The 22,735-nt window shown below is 32.4% G+C and overlaps 3 protein-coding genes and 2 long non-coding RNA genes across 11 annotated transcripts in view; 3 read left to right on the top strand and 2 right to left on the bottom strand.

The window, feature by feature from the left end:
* LOC107634330 overlaps positions 1-4,114 on the bottom strand; it is a 4,578-nt gene extending 464 nt beyond the window's left edge. The window contains exons 1-5 of one of the 3 annotated variants that reach the window (XR_002359072.1): positions 3,789-4,114; positions 3,188-3,304; positions 1,853-2,959; positions 1,645-1,766; positions 1,382-1,528 (exon numbers count right to left, since the gene is read on the bottom strand). This is a non-coding gene — a long non-coding RNA (uncharacterized LOC107634330). Of the gene's footprint in view, positions 1-1,381; positions 1,529-1,644; positions 1,767-1,852; positions 2,960-3,053; positions 3,305-3,788 lie in introns of those variants that run through there. The other 2 variants (XR_001618846.2, XR_002359073.1) reach the window with 2 other exon arrangements.
* The window catches only part of LOC110270067, a 26,551-nt gene that overhangs the window by 1,941 nt on the left and 1,875 nt on the right, over positions 1-22,735 (top strand). The window contains exons 2-3 of the long non-coding RNA XR_002359074.1: positions 13,507-13,513; positions 18,952-19,833. This is a non-coding gene — a long non-coding RNA (uncharacterized LOC110270067). The remainder of the gene's footprint in view (positions 1-13,506; positions 13,514-18,951; positions 19,834-22,735) is intronic.
* LOC107632818 (NAD(P)H dehydrogenase (quinone) FQR1-like) lies at positions 14,389-17,405 on the top strand. The gene is made up of 4 exons (XM_016336469.2): positions 14,389-14,534; positions 14,784-14,877; positions 15,638-15,903; positions 15,993-17,405. Exons 1-4 carry the CDS (start codon positions 14,512-14,514, stop codon positions 16,216-16,218), a joined length of 609 nt encoding a protein of 202 aa, XP_016191955.1. The 5' UTR covers positions 14,389-14,511; the 3' UTR covers positions 16,219-17,405.
* LOC107630121 (NAD(P)H dehydrogenase (quinone) FQR1-like) lies at positions 17,405-18,979 on the top strand. The gene is made up of 4 exons (XM_016333162.2): positions 17,405-17,427; positions 18,132-18,225; positions 18,358-18,620; positions 18,718-18,979. Exons 1-4 carry the CDS (start codon positions 17,405-17,407, stop codon positions 18,947-18,949), a joined length of 612 nt encoding a protein of 203 aa, XP_016188648.1. The 3' UTR covers positions 18,950-18,979.
* LOC107630122 (transcription factor bHLH123) overlaps positions 20,782-22,735 on the bottom strand; it is a 5,124-nt gene continuing 3,170 nt past the window's right edge. For 4 of the 5 annotated variants that reach the window (XM_016333166.2, XM_021118545.1, XM_021118547.1 and 1 more), the window contains exons 5-7: positions 22,573-22,638; positions 22,410-22,460; positions 20,907-22,127 (exon numbers count right to left, since the gene is read on the bottom strand). In XM_016333166.2, coding sequence (XP_016188652.1) covers positions 21,978-22,127; positions 22,410-22,460; positions 22,573-22,638 — 267 coding nt within the window. In that variant the 3' untranslated portion in view covers positions 20,907-21,977. Of the gene's footprint in view, positions 22,128-22,409; positions 22,461-22,572; positions 22,639-22,735 lie in introns of all 5 variants that reach the window. The other variant, XM_021118546.1, reaches the window with a different exon arrangement.

Raw genomic sequence — 22,735 nt, 5'->3', positions numbered from 1 at the left:
GCCGTGAATTTTCATTTCTGCCTAAATTTGAGAATTGTAACTATAAATATGAATGTCTATTCTTCTAATTAAATTATGTTGGACGATCCAAAAATTTAATAGTGAACAGTGCAAAAAATTTTAAAGTTGGACTCATATTTATAAAATTATGAAAAGAGAATATTTTTATATGTATAAATAAAGAAGGTGTGGCCTGTAAATGATGACATACAACAGAAATAATAAAATCACTTCTCTCCTTCTTTATATATTCCTCTCTTTTTGTCTTTTACTAAATTATTACATATATTTTTAAATATATGAATCATCTCTATTATATTGAGTAATTATAGTGGTGAATATTAATACTAAAGTTATCTATTTATATTTCTTTATTTTATATCTTTTTTCTCTTCCTTATTTATTTTACAACACGTTATCAGTACGAGACTCTGATTAAATTTTAGGAAGACTCAGGTAATAAATTTTCATTATGTCGAAACTCTCTCATCTTGAATTTAATGTTCTTGATATATCCGGAAACAACTATTTATCATAGATACTAGACGATGAAATCCATCTTGATTCAATGGATCTTAGAGATACCATTAAAGCTGAAAATAATACATCTCAGAAGGATAGAACCAAAGTCATGATCTTCCTTCGTCGTCATCTTGACGAAGGATTGAAAAATTAATATCTCACATTAGAAGATCCTGTAGATCTGTGGAAAGACCTTGAAGAAAGGTATAATAATCAAAAGACGGTGATCTTTCCTCAAGTTTGATATGAATGGACGCACTTGCATCTAAAGGATTTTAAATCCATAAATGAATATAATTCAGCAATGTTTCGAATCACCTCACGAATAAAATTATATGGAAAAAGATAACTGATAATGACATGTTAGAGAAAACTTTCTCCACCTTCCATGCTCACTATAAGAGACACGCTGAATAACGGCGGTTTTTTTAGGGATTTGCGGCGGTTTTTAACGGCCGCAAAACGAAATTCCAGCGGTTCCACAAGCATCGCCTGTAAGGGGGTGGAGATTTGATTTTGCGTCGGTTTTGAGAAACCGCTGGCATAACCGCAGCAAATCAGGTTGGTGATTTTGCGGCGGTTGCAAAACCGCCGCTATTTTGGTTAGTTGATTTAAAAAAATCTGCAGCGGTTTTACAACCGCCGCAATTTTATGTGGGTCTTTTAAAAAAATTGCGACGGTTTTGAACCGCCGCAATTTCATGCATGAGCTTAAAAAAAAAAACTGACCAACTACAATAGTTTATACCATATTTTTTTACTATAACCTATTTTCTTTACATCATATTTATTAAACTTTAAATATTAACATAGAAAAACACTAAATAAACAATATCATGATTAACAAAGCGTAAGGTTAATCAATTTGAGAAGTGAAATAGCACAAAGAATTTTTAAGTAGAAAATCATTGTTAACAGATGAGCATCAGCCAATTGCATGAGATGTTTTTGCAAGCAAGTAATTAAAAAGAACATGTTGAGCCTTATCTTGCAACTGTACTGCACTCTACAGTGAAGGATACAGAGAACTATATATTAAAACCCCAAAAAATTATTCATGTGATTCTAAATTTTCTCACATCACAATAAATTTTGCTAAGATTTTTGCAGGGAGTACAATACCTTTTCATATATCTTTGATGCTCTTTCATATTTGCCAGCCTTGAACAATGTATTCCCTTCTTCCTTCTTCTTTCCAGCTGCCTCTATATTCTCTGGTGTATTCAGATCCCACATTCCTTTTCCTGCATTCCATTTTTATTAAATTAGTGTTATTTTTAATATTGTCAGAACCATAAAACATTAGGAACATAAGACAATTCTCTCTCACCTTTACAAAGGAAACCAGCTCAACTTCATAGTACACGTTGGAGTTGGGAAGAACGGTGGCCAATTCCTGAGTTGACCCAGATGAGCCAAAAGCATACTCAGGATGTATGGTCACCAATGCAACTTCCCCTTTCTTCATGTTCATCACAGCTTTATCAAGTCCATCAATTACTTGCTCCTCGTCAATTTTGAAATATTTTATGCCATTAATTTGGATGACTAAGCATTTTTTATAAAGAAACATGATGCTCAAATACTAAAGCAGTTTGTAATAAGAAGTGTGGAATTGAAAGTTGAGCAATCGAGATATTTATATATATAAGTCAATAATTTCAACTATATCCTTGGTAAATAGAATGAAGATACCTGAATAATAGTGGACTCAAAAATTTCTAACATTGCTTTATGCTTAGAAGACTCATCTGCTGCCAATGTTGTAGGTTCCTTAATACCATCGATGAAGCAAAGCAATTATTGGGTACAAAAAAATTAGCAAAATAAGAAGGTATAATTAAATTGTTGGAGCTCTAATATTGTTAGGTAGTGTGCAATAAACAACCAACCAAGCAGCTATACGGAACAATTCTCAACCTTGAAATGGAAAAAATAATTAAATTTTAGCTTTACACAGAGAAGGTCCATCTAGTACAAATGTATCACTTCGTTGAGGCATTTTATCAAACAACATAAGGACATGAGCCACAATGGGGCTCCCCATGTCACAATTCACAAACGCAAGAAGACACTAAAAAAAAAAAGAGAAATTATATACGAACTTAATGTTCCGATCCATCAGACCAACCCAAACACACAATAGTGGTACCTTCAAATCCTTTAACTCTATACAGCAACAATTAACTTGAATTATAGAATATATAAACAAAATCTATATCAAATTAACCTGAGCATAATCTAAATCAAGAAGATATAGAAAATTTTGATGAAAATAGAGAACAAATATGGATGAAAGAATGAATATATCAACACAAGAATAAAAAGTGACTGTTAAATGATTTAATAACAAGATGTACATAAATAAACACTTGCAATGATTTCAGCAATTGCCCATCTTATAAACAAATTATGCCAATACCTTTGATAACTTCAGCTAACAACAGCAGATTAGATGAGATATAACAATTATACCAAATATAAAAGAACTCTTACTTGATTGCTTGAGGTAGCATTAAATCTATCATTACCAGCAATTGCATGAAGGAGAATCCCAGCATTAACGATTGATGAATCAAAGCAACCAATAGTATCAAGTGAAGACGCATACGCCATAAATTGGCTTCAAACCTACAACACCGCAAAAGGATGCTGGCTGTCTCACGCTTTCACCAGTATCACTTTCCAGTGATACCACACACTGCTTGGCAGAAACTGCAGCTGCCGATCCTCCTGATGATCCTCCTGGCACCCTAGAAAGATCCCATGGATTGGCTGTGACCTATTGAATGAACATACACATCAACTGATTAAACTAATCTCAGTTATAAATTGGCCATAGCAAGAACACTAGAATCCAGACCTCATAAAGCTTAGCCAAATTTATAACACATCCATGAGTACCAGCAATGCAACCATGGTTTTAGAACCATGTAGCAGGTGCATAGTATATAAAGATCTATCAATTCGAAAACCTCAACAATAAAATTGAGCTTAATTTCTATCTGCAGTGAAGTTTACACTCACTATCTCAAAATGAATCTAAAAAGAAAATTGTTTTTAGAAAAAGTTACACAATTCATTTCACCCAAATTAGAACATGGAAAGAACAGACATAGACTTCAATCCACACAATTAAAACAAAATGCAATGCAATACAATACAATATAATTAAGTATGCTTAGCACAAAATTAACTATAAGCTAGTTTTAGAAATAACAGAATCGCAAATACTTGAAATTAAACATTAAAGAAAATTGAAGAACCTGAAATGCAGAACCTTCAGTGGTGCTACCCATTAAGTAGCCTTGTAATAAAATGAGGACCTAATAGAAACAAGAATGTGCCTAGAGTAAATTATCAAAATAAGATCACAAGTGGGAGGGTGAGAACGAGTACTTCATGGCATGGGAGACAATTTAATGGCAAATAATGTTTCATGGTTGCAAGCCATTCACAGCAACAGCAGCTAATACAAGGAGTATCATTTATAAGGTGAAATTAATTAAGATAGGGGACAACCGTATTCACTTTTTTTATTCTAAGTAAACTAATAATATGAAACAGGTTTATCACCCAAGTACATGATACTAAAGGGGTTATTAAGATGTTTTGGTGGCTATAATAATTATATAGGTATTTATTTAAGAAAATCTATTAGGAAGAATTTACTTTTCTCAGACTCAAAGGATTATATTTTCAAATCTTGATTAAGAGAATTGATAATAAAGAAAATCTTGTTTAATCTTGATTACAGCTATCATTGACTTCAAACTGAAGTAATTAAACTTGTTGCTTTCCATCTACAAAACTTATTTAGCACTTAGATTACTAATTTTATATTATTAACAAAATTAGCTGCTTCTTTTTTAATCAACGAAAGCAATGTGAAATATTCAAATGAATATAATTTGGTCATTTGTGCATTTACAAATTTTATTTAAAAACAAAAAACAAATAACAGAGCCAAATTAAAAGGCATGCCTTTTGGAGAAACTCAAAGCCATCATTATGTGGCTGGTACAATACACCAAATGCCAAGAATGTCACACGGTGGGCCACAAATTAGAGAATGTAAATAACATTCTTAATGAATCAATTTATAATATTGAATCAATCTAAGATCTTAGTAAAAGAAAAATAGTTTTAGGTAACATATATTAAGCCAACAAGTGGTATGTATGTTTTTAATAGTTAAAATAAATAGCACATAAAGAATTTGTATTTTTATTTATTTCCCTCTCAGAATCATAGTTTGAACTGCCACGACAATTTTATTTCATGTCTATAGTGAATATCTATCATTCAACTATCATAGAGCATCATTATGAAAATAGTTAAATAGTAGGACATTCAAGTGCATGCTTTTTTCTAAAACCAATATAAAATTTCTTGATCTTAATGCAGAAAATTAAAATCATAATGGTGTTTTAATTTGAGAAAAAAGACACACGCACGCACTTAGCTTCTACCGTTCAATAAATCATGAAACACTTTGAGATCAAAGTAATGATACATAACTTTGAAGAAATAAAATTGGAAGAATAATGTCAATATTGTCTTCTAGTGTAGAAAGCTAGATTGCTTAGTACTTTCTGCATATCTATATTTATGTATTGGTGGTGAAATTCGAAGAAACATAATAATGATGGGGTGTTCTTCGATTACACAGCACATAAAAAAATAAGTTTTGAAAAATTAGCATCTAACTTTGTTTTGTTTTTACCTTATTCTGTCATTTGGTCCAACCTTTCATTCTAAAGCACCAAACTTTTTTTTTAATGTGAGTATTAAGGATGTGTTACACTTACACAGATGCTAATTAATTACTCATTTGACACAAGACATATATCTGCATGATCCTATTTATACCTTGTTGTTACATATTATAAATCACCACTCTCTCAAGACTATTGAACTCAGTAAATAAAACAGAAGGAAAACAAACACATGCTATTATGAAAGATTAATTAACACTTTAAACAAAGCTATTTCCATTTCCATTTTACACCTTGTGGACCAATTTTACAACCATATTCACTTTTTTTATTCCAAGTAAACTAATCATATGAAACAGGTTCATCATCCAAGTACACTATACTAAAGGTAATCATATTACAATGAGTATATATATATAAACGTAGCTTCAATGCAGTATATTGATCTGTGGTTTAATCACTAAAAATAAATATAGAAGTCAGAGACATGATGCGGGGAGGAGCACATCTCAAATCACTTTATTTCAATCGAAATTACAAATAGTTATTTTAAAAACACTAAAATACTCCTTTAGAATTAAGGTGTTTGATTTGTACTACAAATTAAAGATTGAATTTAGTTTTGAAAAGACTAAATTACCCTTCCTTGTTTAATTGTATTAGATAGTAGAAATTTAAATTTTATTTTAAAATGACTATTAACAATTTGGTCAATTTTCAAAGACTAAAATATTCTTTTCGTCAAAATTCATTTTAGAAAATTAAAATATTGTTGCAAACTTTGTTTAAATGAATTAGAAATTATAAATTTGAATTTTGATTTTAAAATACTAAAATATCCTTCCATCAAATTTTACAATACTGAAATATCCCGTTTAGGATTATTTTTAAAGACTAAAAATTCCTTTTTAGATTAATGTTATTTTTAGAAAGTAAAAGTCAGAATTTCATTTAAAAGACTAAAGCACTCTTTTGGTTAATTTTAAATAGACTAAAATACTCCTTTTAAACTCAAGGTTGTTTAGTTTATTTAGAGACTATAAATTTGAACTTAAATTTAAAATGATTAAAATACTCTCTTTGTATTAAATTTAAAAAGAGTATAATACCCTTTTAGGATTAAGGTCGTTTAATTGTGTTAAAAATTAGAAAGACTTATTAAGTTTTTTCTCCTATATACTCAAGAGAACAATTTGGACATTCAAATTTCAAACCCAAAAGAAAAAAATATAAAATTTATAATGCCTAACGATGTTATCACTAAAGCATGCACAAAGAAGATCAAGAAGAATTTTAAAAACTTTGCAATACTCATACAAAAATATTAATTGCTAGCCCAAAAAAAAAAGATTAAGTCCATTGGGCTAAATTTAGAGAACAAGAAACTCAAGAATTCATCTCAAGTTCATGGGGCTAAATTGAGATGCAAGTTCAAAATTAAAATTAAAATTAAATTTGATTTTGATTCTTATTTTTGTTCAAATTTCAAGTAGAATAGTTTAGATTTAATTTTATTTGCTTTTGGCCTTGTCAAAATATTTTATTTGGTTTTTATTTTTTTAGCATGTATATTTTTAGGAGTTTAAAATTTAAATAAAATTAAATCTAATTTAAACAAATTAGCATATCTCTAGAAGAATTTACAATATTGATGCTCTTGAATGAAGTTTTGGTCCGTTTTTTCATTATCACAATAATGAATAATCACATGTGAAATTCTTTTCATAAGAGTTTTTGAAAAGAACCTTCACATGCCTTTTTTGAGATAACTCATAAATGAGTTTCATATCAGCATGACTAAACTTCTTGTGTCACAATTATTTGTTGTCAACAATTGAGGAGAGACATCTTACATTTTGATATAATAGGTTCTCGAGGTACAATACATAAGTAGCGTCCACTTTTTTAGCAGTGAGAATAGTAGACTCATTTGCTTTGTTAATAACTTCTCACTGATCAGTATCAAATACTACTTTGTAACCTTGATCACAGAATTGAATGATACTGAGCAGATTGTGAGTCAAACCATCTACTGAAAGAATTTGAGATAAGGTGAGAACCACCCAAATTAGCTTGGGTCCCAATTGGCTAGTTTTTTAAATTGTTATTAGGGTTTTTGATAACCTATCTTTTCAAGATTCTTAGGATTTCTCTTTTAAGGTTTCTTAAATAGCTTCTTCTTGATTTTATAGCCATTTTGTTTCTTGAACTAGGAACATTGATCTGTGTCATGTCCAAGTTTATAGCATATTTGGCAAACTTTCTCATCATTACTTTCAAATATCGTAGACCAAACTTTTAAAGATATAGTCTTTTACTACCAAGTATTAGATCCATATTCTTGAGGCATTTAACCATTTTTCTATGTTAGCAGTGAGAACTTTATTAACTCTCACCAGCTCATAAATCTCTTTTCTTTTAGTCATACTATCTTTATGTGATAACTTCTGAGATTGTTTCTCGTGAGATTTTTTCTTCTGAGTTTTCATTTTAAGAATTCATGTCTTCTGAGGTTCAACTCCGCCTATGTTACACTTGTGGTACATAGCCGGTCCCAAGTCCGGATAAAGGAGGAGGGTTGTGTTAGGTCTTCGACAACCAACATAAAAATATAGTCGAACTCCCATGACATGAATCGAAGACATTATTGCGCTAAAGCTAGGTCGTTGCCCGGAAGCAACGCGCTGTATGACTCGAGTACGGTGTCAAATGAGCAAGAGCCGCTGCATCGGTGCCCGGATGTAGTGTTAAATGAGTAAGGGTTTTCACATTTTCGTGAACGGACGAGTATAAATAAGCTAGTTCACAAAGTAAAAGGTAAAGGTCGGAGCGACAGAAGGTTGAGATTTGGGACATGGAATATAGGCACCCTAACAGGAAAGTCCATGGAGGTGGTGGACACCATGACAAGGAGGAAGATTAACATTATGTGCCTACAAGAAACAAAATGGGTTGGTGCGAAGGCTAGGGAGTTGGATACTTCTGGTTTCTAACTTTGGTATATAGGAAAGGTGAAGAATAGGAATGGGGTTGGAATAATTGTGGATAAGTAGTGGAAGAAGGACGTAGTGGATGTTAAAAGGGTAGGAGATCGGATCATCTCTATCAAACTTGTGGTGGAGGGAGGTGCTTTCCATGTGATTAGCGCCTATGCACCGCAAGTGGGTTCGGACGAACAACACAAGATAAGATTTTGGGAGGATCTAGAGAGTTTGGTTCAAAACATACCTTTGGGAGATAAGATTTTCTTAGGAGGAGATTTAAATGGCCATGTTGGGAGAGAAGTGACTGGATATGGGAATATTCACGGAGGCCATGGTTTCGGGGTGATCAATGTCGAAGGTAAAACTATTTTGGACTTTTCCTCAACCTTTGATCTTCTCATCACAAATACATGTTTTAAAAAAAGAGACGAACATCTTATAACCTATAAGAGTGGCATGACAAGCTCTCAAATTGACTTCTTCTTATTGAGGAGAGTCGACCAGAAATTTTGCATTAATTGTAAAATTATCCCGGGAGAGAGTTTGACAACACAACATAGGGTGCTCGTCATGGGTTTTCGCGTTGAGCAAAAGTTGAGAAAAATACATCATACGAAGAACCCAAGGACGAGGTGGTGGCGGATGAAAGGTGAGGAACAAAGAAGCTTCCTAAGACGGGTAGGAGAAGAGGCAAAGTGGGATGAGAATGGAAGCGCGGAAGAGATGTGGAGGGAGATGACAGAAGTTATTAGAAGAACAGCAAAAGAAAGCTTTGGTGAATCTAAAGGAATATGACCAAGAGACAAGGAGTCCTGGTGGTGGAATGCGAGTGTATAAGATAAGATAAAGATAAAAATGGAGTGCTTTAAAAAGTGGTCTCTATGCTGCAACGCAGATAATTGGAAAAAATATAAAGCGGCTAAGAAATAGACAAAAGTGGCTGTAAGTGAAGCAAGAACAGGAGCATATGAGGGTCTCTACCAGTCTTTGGGCACGAAAGAAGGAGAAAAAGGTATATATAGAATCGCAAAGAACCGTGAAAGAAGAACGAGAGATTTGGATCAGGTTAAGTGCATAAAGGATAAGAATGGAGAGGTATTGGCTCAAGAGGAGAAGATTAATGAAAGGTGGAAAAGCTACTTCTACGAGTTATTTAATGAGGGACAGAAGACTCTTCCGAGCCTTGGTCGGTTATGCACAAGGGAAGAAGATCAAAACTTTGACTACTATCGGAGGATCCGAGACTTCGAGGTAAAAGAGATTTTAAAGCAGATGAAAAATGGCAGGACAGTAGGACCTGATAATATCCCGATTGAGGTCTGGAAGGGTTTTGAAGAAAAAGGCATCAACTGGTTAACCAAGCTTTTTAATGAGATTTTAAGGTCAAAGAAGATGCCTGATGAGTGAAGAAAGAGCACCTTGATACCTATCTACAAGAATAAGAGGGATATACAAAGTTGCGGAAACTATAGAGGGATCAAACTTATGAGTCATACCATGAAGTTATGGAAAAGGGTGATAGAACGGAAGTTGAGAAAAGAGACACAAGTAACAGAGAACCAATTTGGATTTATGCCAGGCAGATCTACCACTGAAGCGGTATACCTTTTAAGAAGGATGGTGGAGAGGTATCGTAGTAATAAAAGGGATCTACATATGGTGTTTATTGATTTGGAAAAAGCGTATAGAATACCAAGGGAGGTCTTATGGAAGGTTTTAGAAAAGAGAAGAGTAAGGATCGCATATATTCGTGCAATTAAAGACATGTATAATGGGGCCACAACTAGTGTGAAGACTCAAGGTGGTGTGACAGAGGAATTTTCTATTGGTATAGGATTACACCAGGAATCATCCTTAAGTCCATACCTTTTCACATTAGTCTTGGAAGTACTCACAGAGCACCTCCAAGAGCCTGTGCCATGGTGCATGCTTTTTGTCGATGATATCGTCCTTATGGGAGAGTCAAGGGAAGACCTAAATAAGAAGTTGGAGTTATGGAGAGAAGCTCTAGAAGTGTATGGTCTGCGCATAAGCCGTAGCAAGATGGAATATATAGAATGTAAGTTCAGTCTGAGAAGGGAAAACCCTAATATAGAGGTGAAGATAGGAGAAAACAGCCTACGAAAAGTTAAAAATTTTAAGTATCTTGGGTGCATCATACAGGACAATGGAGAGATTGAACAGGATGTAAATCATAGGATCCAAGCAGGTTGGTCAAAATGGCAGCGTGCATCTGGTTTTATATACGACAAAAAAGTGCCTTTAAAACTTAAAGGTAAATTCTATCGCACCGCTATAAGACCGACTATGCTTTATGGTACGGAGTGTTGGACGGCTAAAGGGGAGCACGAACATAAGCTGAGTGTGGCAGAGATGAAGATGTTGAGATGGATGAGAGGTCATACGCGATTGGATAAAATAAGGAACGAAGATATAAGGGAGAGAGTTGGAGTAGCACCCATTGTGAAAAAGATGGTTGAATCGCATCTCAGGTGGTTTGGACATGTGAGAAGAAGACCGATAGAACATCTAGTCAGGAGGGTGGATGAGATGGAAGATGGATAAGGGGCGAAAGGCAGAGGAAGACCTAAGAAGACCATCCATGAGGTGATCAAACGAGATCTACATGTAAACGGTCTCTCTGTAGACATGATACATGACAGAGCACAATGGCATCGTTTGATTCATGTAGCCGACCCCACTTAGTGGGACAAGACTTTGTTATTGTTGTTGTTATTGTTGTATATCTTCTGAGGTTCAGAAGTATATATCTAACTTTAAATGTACTCGTTGGTAGCTATAAGTTCTAGATGTCCTTTTCTAAGAACAATTATCTCATAAATTAGTTATGTGTTTTTCTCTTTCAAAAAATCATTTATTTTTTGTAGATCCTCAGATTTAGTTGATCTTAGAAGATTCAATTTTCTAAGTCGTTTGAGCTTAAAGTATGCCTTAGATATCTCTTGAAAGTTTTCCAAGAGTTCCTCATATAAAATATGTAGTTTAGAAAATGAAAGCTCAATATCAAAGATTATTACCACTTGTTCTGACTCACAGTCAGCCCTAAAGCGCATGATGACAATATTGTGCAGATCTCTGTCATTCTCAGCATCATCTTCTAAGTCTACTTTCATTTTTAAAACTCTTTTTCTCTGTTTAGGAGACTCAGACACCTTTGGACACTCTGGCTTGATATGACCTTTTTCACCATAGTTGTAGCAAATAACACCATCATCTATATACTGTTAGGAAATTATTATTTCCTAATTTTATTGAGAGGACTATTGAGAGAAGTCCTTCAAGGTGATTTGATATAGGATCTGCCGTGGATCTTTGCTTCTACAACCGTTAAGATGCTCAAAGTCTTTCCCATTTTGGTTGTAGCGGAAATATATGTCATTTGTTTAGATTGCAACCTCATTTTAAATTTGTTTAAAAAGGATTCAGAGATGCAAATATTTGAAAGATATCTTTTTAAGGTCTATGGCTGACTATAGACAGCTTTTTAAAACGATTTATAACAATCTCATATGCTTTTAGAAAAGGTTAAACTTTGAATAAACTACTTAGTAAAAGATAAATAGAGTTCAAAGTGAGAAGCACAAGTGATATACTATATTATTTCAGCTCAAAATGCCTATGTCCAGTCCTCAAATGACTTGCTATTAGAATAAGTGTATAAAGATATTATTTGCAAAAAACCTTTTCAGGCTACAACTTTGACTCAGATTCCACCACAGTATAACTTAATAACCTTTGATATTATTATTTGAAGTCTTATTAAGACTATAATTGACTTTATCAGATATTCCAGCGACCAAGAACTTCAGATATTCAGCAGATCATCTCAAGTAAGACTCAAATTGAATACCTTACTAAGTTAAGAACGTTAAATAATATTGTTGCTCAAGCCTTCTCCATCTAAAAAAAGGGACTTAATTGGATACCCAATTAACCAAGAGTCTTAGATATTTTCCTGCCTTTCTCAAGTAAGACTCATACCAAACCGCAGCTTGACCTAAGAATGTTAGATATTCTATCTTTAATACTTCTCAAGACTAGAATCATTGAATGATTGAGGGTGTCAACACTAAAGACTCACTAGGTGAACCAGTAAAAAGACATTTTCAACTTCTACAACTGATTTGATGAATCCTTTATAGATTCTTTGAGACTATATTATGCAAACATGTCTCATATTCACAAAAATGTAATATGGTCTACAGATGTGAGTGAAACTCTATTCAAATTATAATTTGAAGAACAAAAATTTCTTCTAAAATGGAAGAACAAGAAGAAAATAAACTAAGAACAAAATATATGAAAATGTTTGCTGCACTTCTTTTTCGGATATATTCTTCTTGTTTTTCTAGAGTATGGATCGACTTTATATAGCTAGGGAGCATTGAAGATTAGTTGAAAACTCTTCTTCTGTCTCTGTCTCCATATTCCTTAAAGTAGTGTAGAAATCAAATCATTTTTAGCTTATTTTATTACCTTTTCCTAAGAATCATAGTTTCGTACTGTACTGTATTTTAATCATGAGAGAGTTTTTCCAAAGGGCTTAACCTCTTGGGTATGCTTTAAATTTGAACATTAGAAGCTTTGGTTCTTTTCTGAGGTAATGGTTTTGTCGCTTTCATTAATTTTGCAAGTGGAAGTGAGATGATCAACAATCTGAGATGCATAGTCTTGCTTTTTAAGGTAGTCAGCCCACTCAACTTATTTTTCGAGGTTGTTTCTCATTTTTTTTTGACTTATTCATATTTCTCATTGACACACTTGAGCAAATATTAGTACATTAATAAAATTATTAAATTATATTTAGATTTATTAATCATCAAAATTCTTTGTAAAATTTCATGGAGCTAACAGTTACAAGACTAACGTGTATGTTACACATTAAATCTATTATTTTGCATGTACACACGAGGAAAAAGACCACCTTTAAAAGTGAAGTCACCTAAGTGTATATTATTTGAATTTAATTTCTAGATTAAGAACTCTTTTATCAATTCATCTATTTGTTATGATTTATTATTTTCTATATAAAGGATATTTTCTATTTTTTTATATTATGTCTTGTAGGATATAGATATCTTCTAGTTGGTAAGCACAAGACAGTTGAAGAGGGAGAGAATTGAGTATATAAAAACAACGATAATTTTTCAAAATTGCATAAGCATGCTTGAATTAAATGAAAAAATGAATTAGTACTTGTACTTTTTCAAGAGGTTCCAAGCATAGTTGTCAAAACCGAACCGATAATCGAACCGATCAAGTCACTGGGTCACTGAGTTATTGGTTCAACCGGTGGGTCACTGGTTGAACCGGTTGACTCGATACTATGCAAATAAAAAATAAAAATAGTCAAAAACCTAAAATTAAATTTTGAAATACATATTTTTACTAACATTTTAAAAACAATTAAGTCGAATTCTATAAATAACTAATACAAAAATAGACATATAATTAGTTCATACTACTATATAATATCTTAATTAGACACAATAAGAATAACAATCTATAAATTATATCCAAAGAATAATTTCAAAGTCTAAATATTTTTATATAATTAAATAATTATATAAATTTATTTTTTTCTCAGAATAAATAAATTTTATTTTATTTAAATTTGACTCTTACTCCCCGCAATATATTTTTCCAAATTTCACAACCTACATGCTGAAGTCATCGGCACGCAGGTTGACCGTTGACTGCGTTGTTGACTGGATCGGTTCGGTTTTGATCTGTGTTGGTTTTGACCAGTTTAAGCCAATTTGATCGGTTCATTTTTTTAAACGGTCAATATATCAAACCGAACTGGTACAAGATTCGGTTTATCGGTTTTTTAGTCGAACCGGCCGATCCGGTCCGATTTTTACAACTATGGTTCCAAGACAACTTCAAGCATTTATAAAGAGTTATACTTTATGCACCACTTTGTTTAAACAAATTAAAAGCGAATGGTAACGCTCTACTACTTTAGTTGAAAAATATTTTTAGACAACTTAACTGCAATCAAACAATCTCGTATTGTTTTCCGCCANCCAACAAAAAAAAAAAAAAAGAAAAAAGAAAATAAAAGAAAAAGTTAAGCATTAGAAAGACAATTTCACTTATTTTCACGTTCAAATGTTACACAATATGTAATAAAAGGCTAACGACACTTCCCGCCATCTTCACAATCATTAACTTGAAGGGTTTTCGTTTTCATTTAGCCTACGAAAGAAAGAAAGGAGAAGCACAGAGAACTTGAAAGATCATCAATTCATCATCCATCAATAATGGCTGTCAAAATTTACATCGTGTATGAACTTTTTTATTCCTTTTTGTTTGTCTTCTGCGTTACGTTATCTGTATCATTGTTAACCCTGTTTCTTGCACACTCTTACTTTCTTCTGTCATGCATTGTGCCTCATCAAATGGATTGGTTCTAATTTCGATCTTCTTTGAGCTTCTTGAGTGCTAATTGAATTCGGATTTTCATTTCGTTCTTTAATGGATTTCTTAGTATGCTTTTATTGTGCTATATGTATTATTTAATTTTTTTTTGCAGGTACTACGCGCGGAGTTCGTGCATATACAGACTAGCCGAAAAAATAAGAACAGGTGCTGAATCTGTAGAAGGTGTTAAAGCCACACTGTGGAAGGTATGTGTATTCATATATGTTTTCATGTGCCACGTTGTCCATAAAATTTGAGAAGAGAAGAAAAGGGAACTAATTTTTAGATCATCAACATCAGCCAATCTTTTCTTTAAATTTAAAATTTTTATCTTTTTTTGAGAATTTAAAATTAAAGATTTATGATTTAGAGTTTTAAGATAAATAAAATAATTTTTAAAAAATTAGTTAATACTGACTGAAAAAAGTTGGCTCTTTGTCATTAGTAAATTAGCAATAGTAATTCTGCTTTATATAGCCAATAATTATTGCAGTGTTATCATTATTGTTCATGCCATGATTGTTAACCTGTATTGGATTCATACTTTGTTTTTGTAAAGTTCACTTCATTCTTGCATTGTTAACAAAGTCACTTCTTGTGGCTCCAGTATTTCGTTAAACAAAAATACTATGCACATATTAAAAATCAGCCACTAAATTTGTTATTTATGTATAAATACATGTGTTTAGTTTATTTTCAATATATATTTTATACCTAGGTCTAATTTGGTGACCAATTTTTTTGTGTACACATTTTGTAATCATCTATACAACTCTGCCACACCAACATACAAAAGGAAATAAGTAAGCAAAATGCTTCTCTTCTTGAAATCTAACAATGCTCTGTGACCAAGTTCTCTTCAGCAGGGGGAAACTAATTGCCTTTTGATTTTTCCAATAATTTCTAAATGTTGATTTCAATGAGAAAATAAACTACATAGTTAATTGCTGAATGAGGTATGAGCAGGTACCTGACAAACAGATGATAGATTGGCCAAAAGGTTCATTCAAGACTGAGATGGACATAGACATACCAGTGATTAAGCCTGATGAGCTCCCTAAAGCCGACGGATTCATCTTCGGTTTCCCATCAAGATTCGGAATGATGGCGCCTCAGTTTAAGGCTTTTCTAGACGCAACCGGATGCCTTTGGAAAACACAGGAGCTTGCAGGCAAACCAGCTGGAATCTTCTGCAGCACGCACCACCAAGGATGTGGCCAAGAGACTTCAGCGTACCAAGCGAAAACTCTTACCTAGAAATAATGCTGTTTCTTTAGCAAATTTGAATGTGGCTGATGCATTTCACTACTTCTTTTGACAGGCTTAGTGCTATCACTCAACTTGTTCATCATGGAATGTTGTTTGTTCCTATTGGATACAATTTTAGGCCTGGAATGTTTGAGATGAAACAAGTGAAAGGCGGAACACCCTATGGCGCGGCCAGTTATAGTTTTGAAGAGCCAACTTTCCTAGAGTTGGAGCAAGCATTCCACCAGGGGAATTATATTGCAACCATCACAAAGAAGCTTAAGGGATATGCAATATAAACACAGTGGATACAAAATTTGTTAGATTGACATTGTTATTGGGTTCTATTACTGTTTCTATGGTAATATAGGTTTAAAAGAACTAGTGCCATGTTTTTACTTCTATTGTTCTGTTACATTGTAAAGGAGTAAATTTATTTTTGACATCAATTTCATACTTATGTTATAATCGTTAGTAATTTCTGCTGGTAATTAAATATCTTAAAGGGTATGGCTCTTATTCTGAATCAAATAGTGGTCCTTTATCATTAGATACTTCCTCTTTCTCATGTTTCCAATCATTCAATTTTAATGTAACAAAACTTAACTGATTCTGTTCTCCTCATCTTTACTGTTGCTTATTGGGAACTTATGAATCATGAATAGGTTTGGTTCTCTTTATAAAAGGCAGCTTGAATCTGCATAAATTGTTGGAATAGGTCTTCCGAATTCGGCGTCCTGTTTGGAGGATTTTGGTTGAATTGTTGTGCAAGAATTCTCTGATTACTCCATAAAAATATTAGACAGAAAAGAGAAAACCCAAAATAAATAAATAAGAACACTCTACTACTGAACTAACTCCTACCAAACTCTCTAACCATGAAATACACATGCAACTTCATGATAAATATCATTACTGCTGATAAATTCTGATGGTTTACACACCTTGCCTTGCTGTCATAGAATCTGAATTCTTGTTGCATTCCATATCTAATTCTCCGCTAAATCTGGGGATGGATCAATACTACCCAGTCTACACTTACAATTGGGATTGTTCTTACCACAAAAGCCACAACTCACCATACACAGCATTTTTTTATGTACATATAAGGTTTAAACAGTAATTAAATATTTATCAATGTCAAACTATCATATTAATTTGTGTTTGAAGTATCCCTGAAGTAAGGAAACAAAAATTAATTAGTCAAATAAAAATTATTTATAAACTTTTTTTTAACTAATAATTAGCCAATAAGACAGTAATTGAAAAAGGACTAAAAGTTTGAGTTGATATTATAGAGATAAAAAGAAAAATTTTAAAAGAAAAAGATTAACAAATTATTAGTTAACGAAAATTGGTTCCTAACTATAAGAGCTTAATAAATATCTCCCGTGCAGTTGCCACTACTATTCTTCAACCATCAACGACGAAGAAACACATAACAACACACAATCATCAACTGAAAGAGAACATTAAAGATCATCAATGGCAGTCAAAGTTTACATTGTGTATGCCACTTATTTTTCTTCTTTGTTTCGTAATATCATGTTAATTAATAATTAGTGATTAGTCTTTCTTCTTTTTCAAATTTATCGTTCTCTCATGCATGGTCTTTCATTATGGAAAATTCAGAACTGATCTTCTTTCACTTATTCAAACGGGTTCTTCTTTGTTTGTGATATTGATTTGTAAAAAGAAAATGGATCTTTCTAAATTTTCTTGGGCTATAATTATCTTCTAGTGAGAGCGCAGTTTTTATGATTGTTTTGACTTGAATTGGAAGCATGATCAAGATATTTAGAGATGAAGATTTTTTGTGCTTGTTTGTGTTAGATTACTACTTTTGCCATTAGAATAGATGCTTTTACATCTGAAATTGATATATAAAAATTTCAAGAATTAAGTATTTTCCATTAAAGGGGTTGATGTCATTTTGTGATCTGTGATCATGCAACTTTCATCTTCTTTTCAGCTATCTTATATTGCCAAACTTGATTCTGCACTGTTTATAAGAAAGTGAAGTCAGTTTTGATCTCATACTTTAAGACAAGATTGATGAAATGGAACTTTCTTTTTCAATACAAGATTAATTTACAATGAGAGTGATAAAATCTAGACCTTGGTGCCTTCAGTTTTGCATTTTCCCCTTTCTTTTTTAGTTTTACAGCTTTATTTACAAAAAAGAACAACATTATTTCTTTTATTTTGACAGTTACTACTCAATGTATGGGCATGTGGAGCAACTAGCAAGACAAATAAAGAGAGGTGCAGAATCTGTACAAGGTGTTGAGGCCAAACTATGGCAGGCATGTATTAATTAATTAACTAATATTTTTGACTTACCAAATAAATATATGATATCATTCCTAAGCATATGGATTTCCATTTCCAGTATATCCAAAATATCCATTTGAAAAAAATCATATTAATATGAGCAGGTACCTGAGACACTACCAAATGGAGTGCTTCATAAGCTGAATGCACCACCAAAGAGTGATGTACCAATCATTGAACCTGATATGCTCAATGGAGCTGATGGCCTTATCTTCGGCTTCCCCACGCGGTTCGGAATGATGGCTGCCCAGTTCATGGATTTTCTTGACAAAACCGGACCTCTTTGGTTGCAACAAGACCTTGTAGGCAAGCCTGCTGGACTCTTCTACAGCACCGGTTCGCAAGGTGGTGGACAAGAAACAACACCGTAAGAAAACAAGCTTCTATATCTTAACTCTGTTCCTTATTAGACATCACTATGTACTTGTTAGTTGCTGATCAAAGTTGTCATGATTTATGTATAGCCTTACTGCTATAACAATGCTGGCACATCATGGAATGATATATGTTCCAATCGGATACACGTTCGGCCATTGCATGTTCGAGATGGAAGAAGTGAAAGGTGGAAGCCCTTATGGAGCAGGGACTTATGCTGGGGATGGAACAAGACAGGTTTCTGAGATTGAATTGCTGCAAGCATTCCACCAGGGGAATATTCTTGCCACCATCACCAAGAAGCTCAAGGATGCTGCATAAAGCATATAATGTTTTTGCCAATTTTTTCTTTTCAAGGTGACATTGATTTGTATGGAGTTCTATTCTAGTACTTCTTGTCTTCTTTTGCATTCTGTGTTTATCAAGCCACACAAATAGATTAAAGTTTTATTTGAGTCCCTAGCATTCAAATATTAACTTTAGTCTCTCAAGTTGAAAAGTATAAGTCATATTAGTGGTTTTGCCTCAGAAAGCACACTATTAAAATGTATACCAGAGTTGGGAATTTCTTTGATGAAGAGTTGAATTGGGTGAAAAGAAATTTTTTTTTCACCAAATTTATAAAAAAAAGTGATAAGATGCAAATAATTTGTATTGAATTTTATTTGTCTGCTATAGAGTGTAGTTGTTAGTGGTACATTCACTGAAATGAAGAAAGTTTGTTTTAATTAATTATTTCTTCTTAGGCATAGAAGATACTTGTTGGTTGTTACCTTCTTTTGTATCTTACTCTTAACATGTATCTTAGTCAAAAAAGTTGTCGTATCTGATTTAGGTGATATATCAAATACATAGTTATGGATATTTTTAAATACACTTAGTCATAATATATCGAATATATACTGTATGCCAATGTATGTATGTAAAATATAAAAGTTTGAACTACAATTTATCAAAATAAGATACATGCATTCTAACTTAAAACAAATCGAAGAAACTAGGAAAACGAATGACACACAAACAGTCCCAAAGAGAAGTATAATTATTTCATCCTCACCATCCACATAGCACCACATATTAAAAAAAAAAACAGCCCAAAAAAAATTTACAATTTTGGTCTCTAAAGTTTAGGTCAAAAATTTTTTTCGTTTTTAAAATTTTTTCCATACAAAATCGTCCCTAAAATTTAACTTGATTTTAAAATTGTATTTTTTATTTAAATCTTAAAATTTTGGATCAAATTACTCCTAACAAAAAATTATAAAAAAAGAAAAAAAATAAGAGAAAGAAAGTGTTTGAAATTGAGAGAGAAAAAGAGAACCACGGAGAAGTAGGAGAAGGAGGGAAGGGAAGAAGAAGAAAGGAGAAGGGAAGAAGGGGGAAGAGGAAGGTGGTGACGATGCTAGCGAGGGAGAACGAACGTCGCATGCCGCGTCGCCGTTTCTGCTCCTCCTCCTTGCTCGCTGGCTGCTCGCCGCTGCTTTGCACTACTGGCCGCTGCTCCTCGCATGCTCGTTCTGTAGGGTTCTGATTCTATTTTTTGTTTATTTTCTTGATTCTTTGATATTTAAAATATAGAGTTTATTACATTGTTGATTCTTCTGTATTTGATTCTTTGATATTTGTTGATTTGTTAATTATTGTTGATTTTTCTGCTTCTATTTCTTTTATTTATTACATTATTATTTATGTTTCTGATTTCATTGTCATTGTTGCTGATGCTGTGATGAAGAAAAAGAAAAAGAAGAAACGAAACTAAGTATTTTGGTGAAGAAGAGTTGTTGGAGAAAGATATTTTAGTCCGAAAAACGATTTTAAAAGCTGAATTTTAGGAATAATTTTATATGCAAAAAAAATTTTGACCTATACTTTAAGGAAAAGTATAAGTAACCAATAAGATTTTTGAATAATGTGAATTAATAGGGTTAAAAGAGTAAATTTAATTAGTAGCATTAAATTAGGACATAGTGTATTTTTATTTGATTGATAATTGTTCATATTATTCAAAATTTTCATTGTTCCCTAGCACTTGAAACTGGTACCAATATCGATTCTTAATTGAGAATAATATTATATATGATCCAGCTTTTAGATTAGGACTAAAATGACAATTAGATAAAGAATATTTTTTTAAAAAAGATGTCAAACCATAAAAAACAAAATCTAGATCATATTCATATAGAAATAAGAAATTTGCATATATTTCACAAGATATACACGGACTACGAAATTTTCCTCCAAACAATATAAATAAAAAGAGATAGAGAGTAGAGAATGGAGGGTGAGAATGATCTGGGCCACTTTCTCACTTCCACTTAGATATTTCAAAGAAATATAAACAAATGAAAAGTGAAATTTCCAATCAACCAACATATCCCCTACTAGCTCACTCACTCCCGTATTCTATATTCTCAATTATTATTCCTCCAAATTAGTACATTTCTTTTCCTTGAACTAATTAACGGTAGTGCCAGCTCTATTCACAGCATAACAAGATTTTTTTTTTCCTTTTTCTTTTTCTTTGAAGAGAAACAAAGTTCAATTTTTCTTCCTATTACTAACATCAATTTTCAATAATTTCCTCAAAAGTTTAGACAAACAAAACTCTATAATCAGCAAACTCTCTGAATCCTAATTAACCCCCACCCTTTTGAGCATAATTCATCAATTATTACGAAAGCTTATATTAGTAATGCTCTTGAATATGGTCCCAAAATTGTACCAGAACCTCACTATTAGCCTTATCCCCACACTTTTTAAGGACCATTTTCTTTTTCTTTCTCTTTCAACGGACTTTCCCACTTCCCAACTTTCTCCCATTCTTTCTTTTATGTTTTCTTTGTTCCTTCTTCCTTTCCTTTTCATTTTTTTTCAACCCAACTTGGCCATGTTTTGATAAAGATTTGTCCTAGTTGCTGTGACTCAATATTCCACTAGTTAATATTAAAGTAATGTTATTTTAAATTTAAAATGGTTGGACAACTTATTATAAGAGGGTTTGACTAAAAAATAAATGTGAGACCAACAAAATTCTGTGTCTTTGTTATTAGAATTAAAAATTTTACTAATAAATATTCGAAGAACGCTTATTAAAATTTCAAAAGTACAAATATTTTCATAGAGAAAATAAAATTCAATATCATTGAAATCTTCAAATTTTTTTTTTCTGTAAAAACGTAACCTTCCATCTATATATTCTTAACTTAGTGAAACATTAGAATCTAAAGTTGTCCAACAATTTTGAATTATAAAATTAGGGACGATTTTGTATGTAAAAAAAGGTTGGAAACAAAAAAATTTTTGACTTATACTTTAGTAACCAAAATCGTATTTCATCCTAATATTAATATTATCTATAAGTTCCTCCAAATGTTGGCGTCCAAAAATCAACTGTGGGTTCATGAGTCACTGGAAATGTACTTGAAATTGGCACCAGACACAGCCCTCGGCTTCTTAGATCCTGTTTTGGTCCATCAGCTTCCTTTGATTTACCAGAATTCTGCATTAATAGAAAAAGATGAGTGCATGCCGTGAATTACAGCTTCATTATGCACCACATACAATAATGATAATTTAATACGTGCTTGAGAAATATTTTTTCAATGAATAATTTGGTATTCAATACAATATAAGTGCATATTGAAAGTGCATATTTCTCATTTAAAATGGTCTCTCAAAATTCAATACAATATAAAATTAAAGCACAAAATACAAGTAATATTATTATGTAGATATCGCATTCTTGAAATCAAAATACGTATTGCGTACGTACGTACACTACCTGGTGATGCTGTGTTTGAGCTCCACTCTTCATATATGGGGTGCTTAAAACCTGCATATTTAAAAAAGAGAAAATAAATAAGATGAACTTTTATTAGTATATATTATTAGGCTCATGAATTTAGAAAATATTAATTAATAATGAGAAAATAAGATGAACTTACAGTCACTTGCTCATGGAGGAATTTGATGTATTCAGTGGCCTCAGAGAGCACCGATGCCGTATCAGTCTGACACAACATAGCACACTTATTATAAAATTAAAAGATAATAACAGTAATTAAATTAAAATAAATTAATAATAATATTCTTTCTCAAATGTTTTCT

This window comes from Arachis ipaensis, chromosome B03 (genome assembly GCF_000816755.2).
Source record: "Arachis ipaensis cultivar K30076 chromosome B03, Araip1.1, whole genome shotgun sequence".
Lineage (NCBI taxonomy): Eukaryota > Viridiplantae > Streptophyta > Magnoliopsida > Fabales > Fabaceae > Arachis > Arachis ipaensis.
This window is presented reverse-complemented; position numbering and strand designations above follow the sequence as displayed.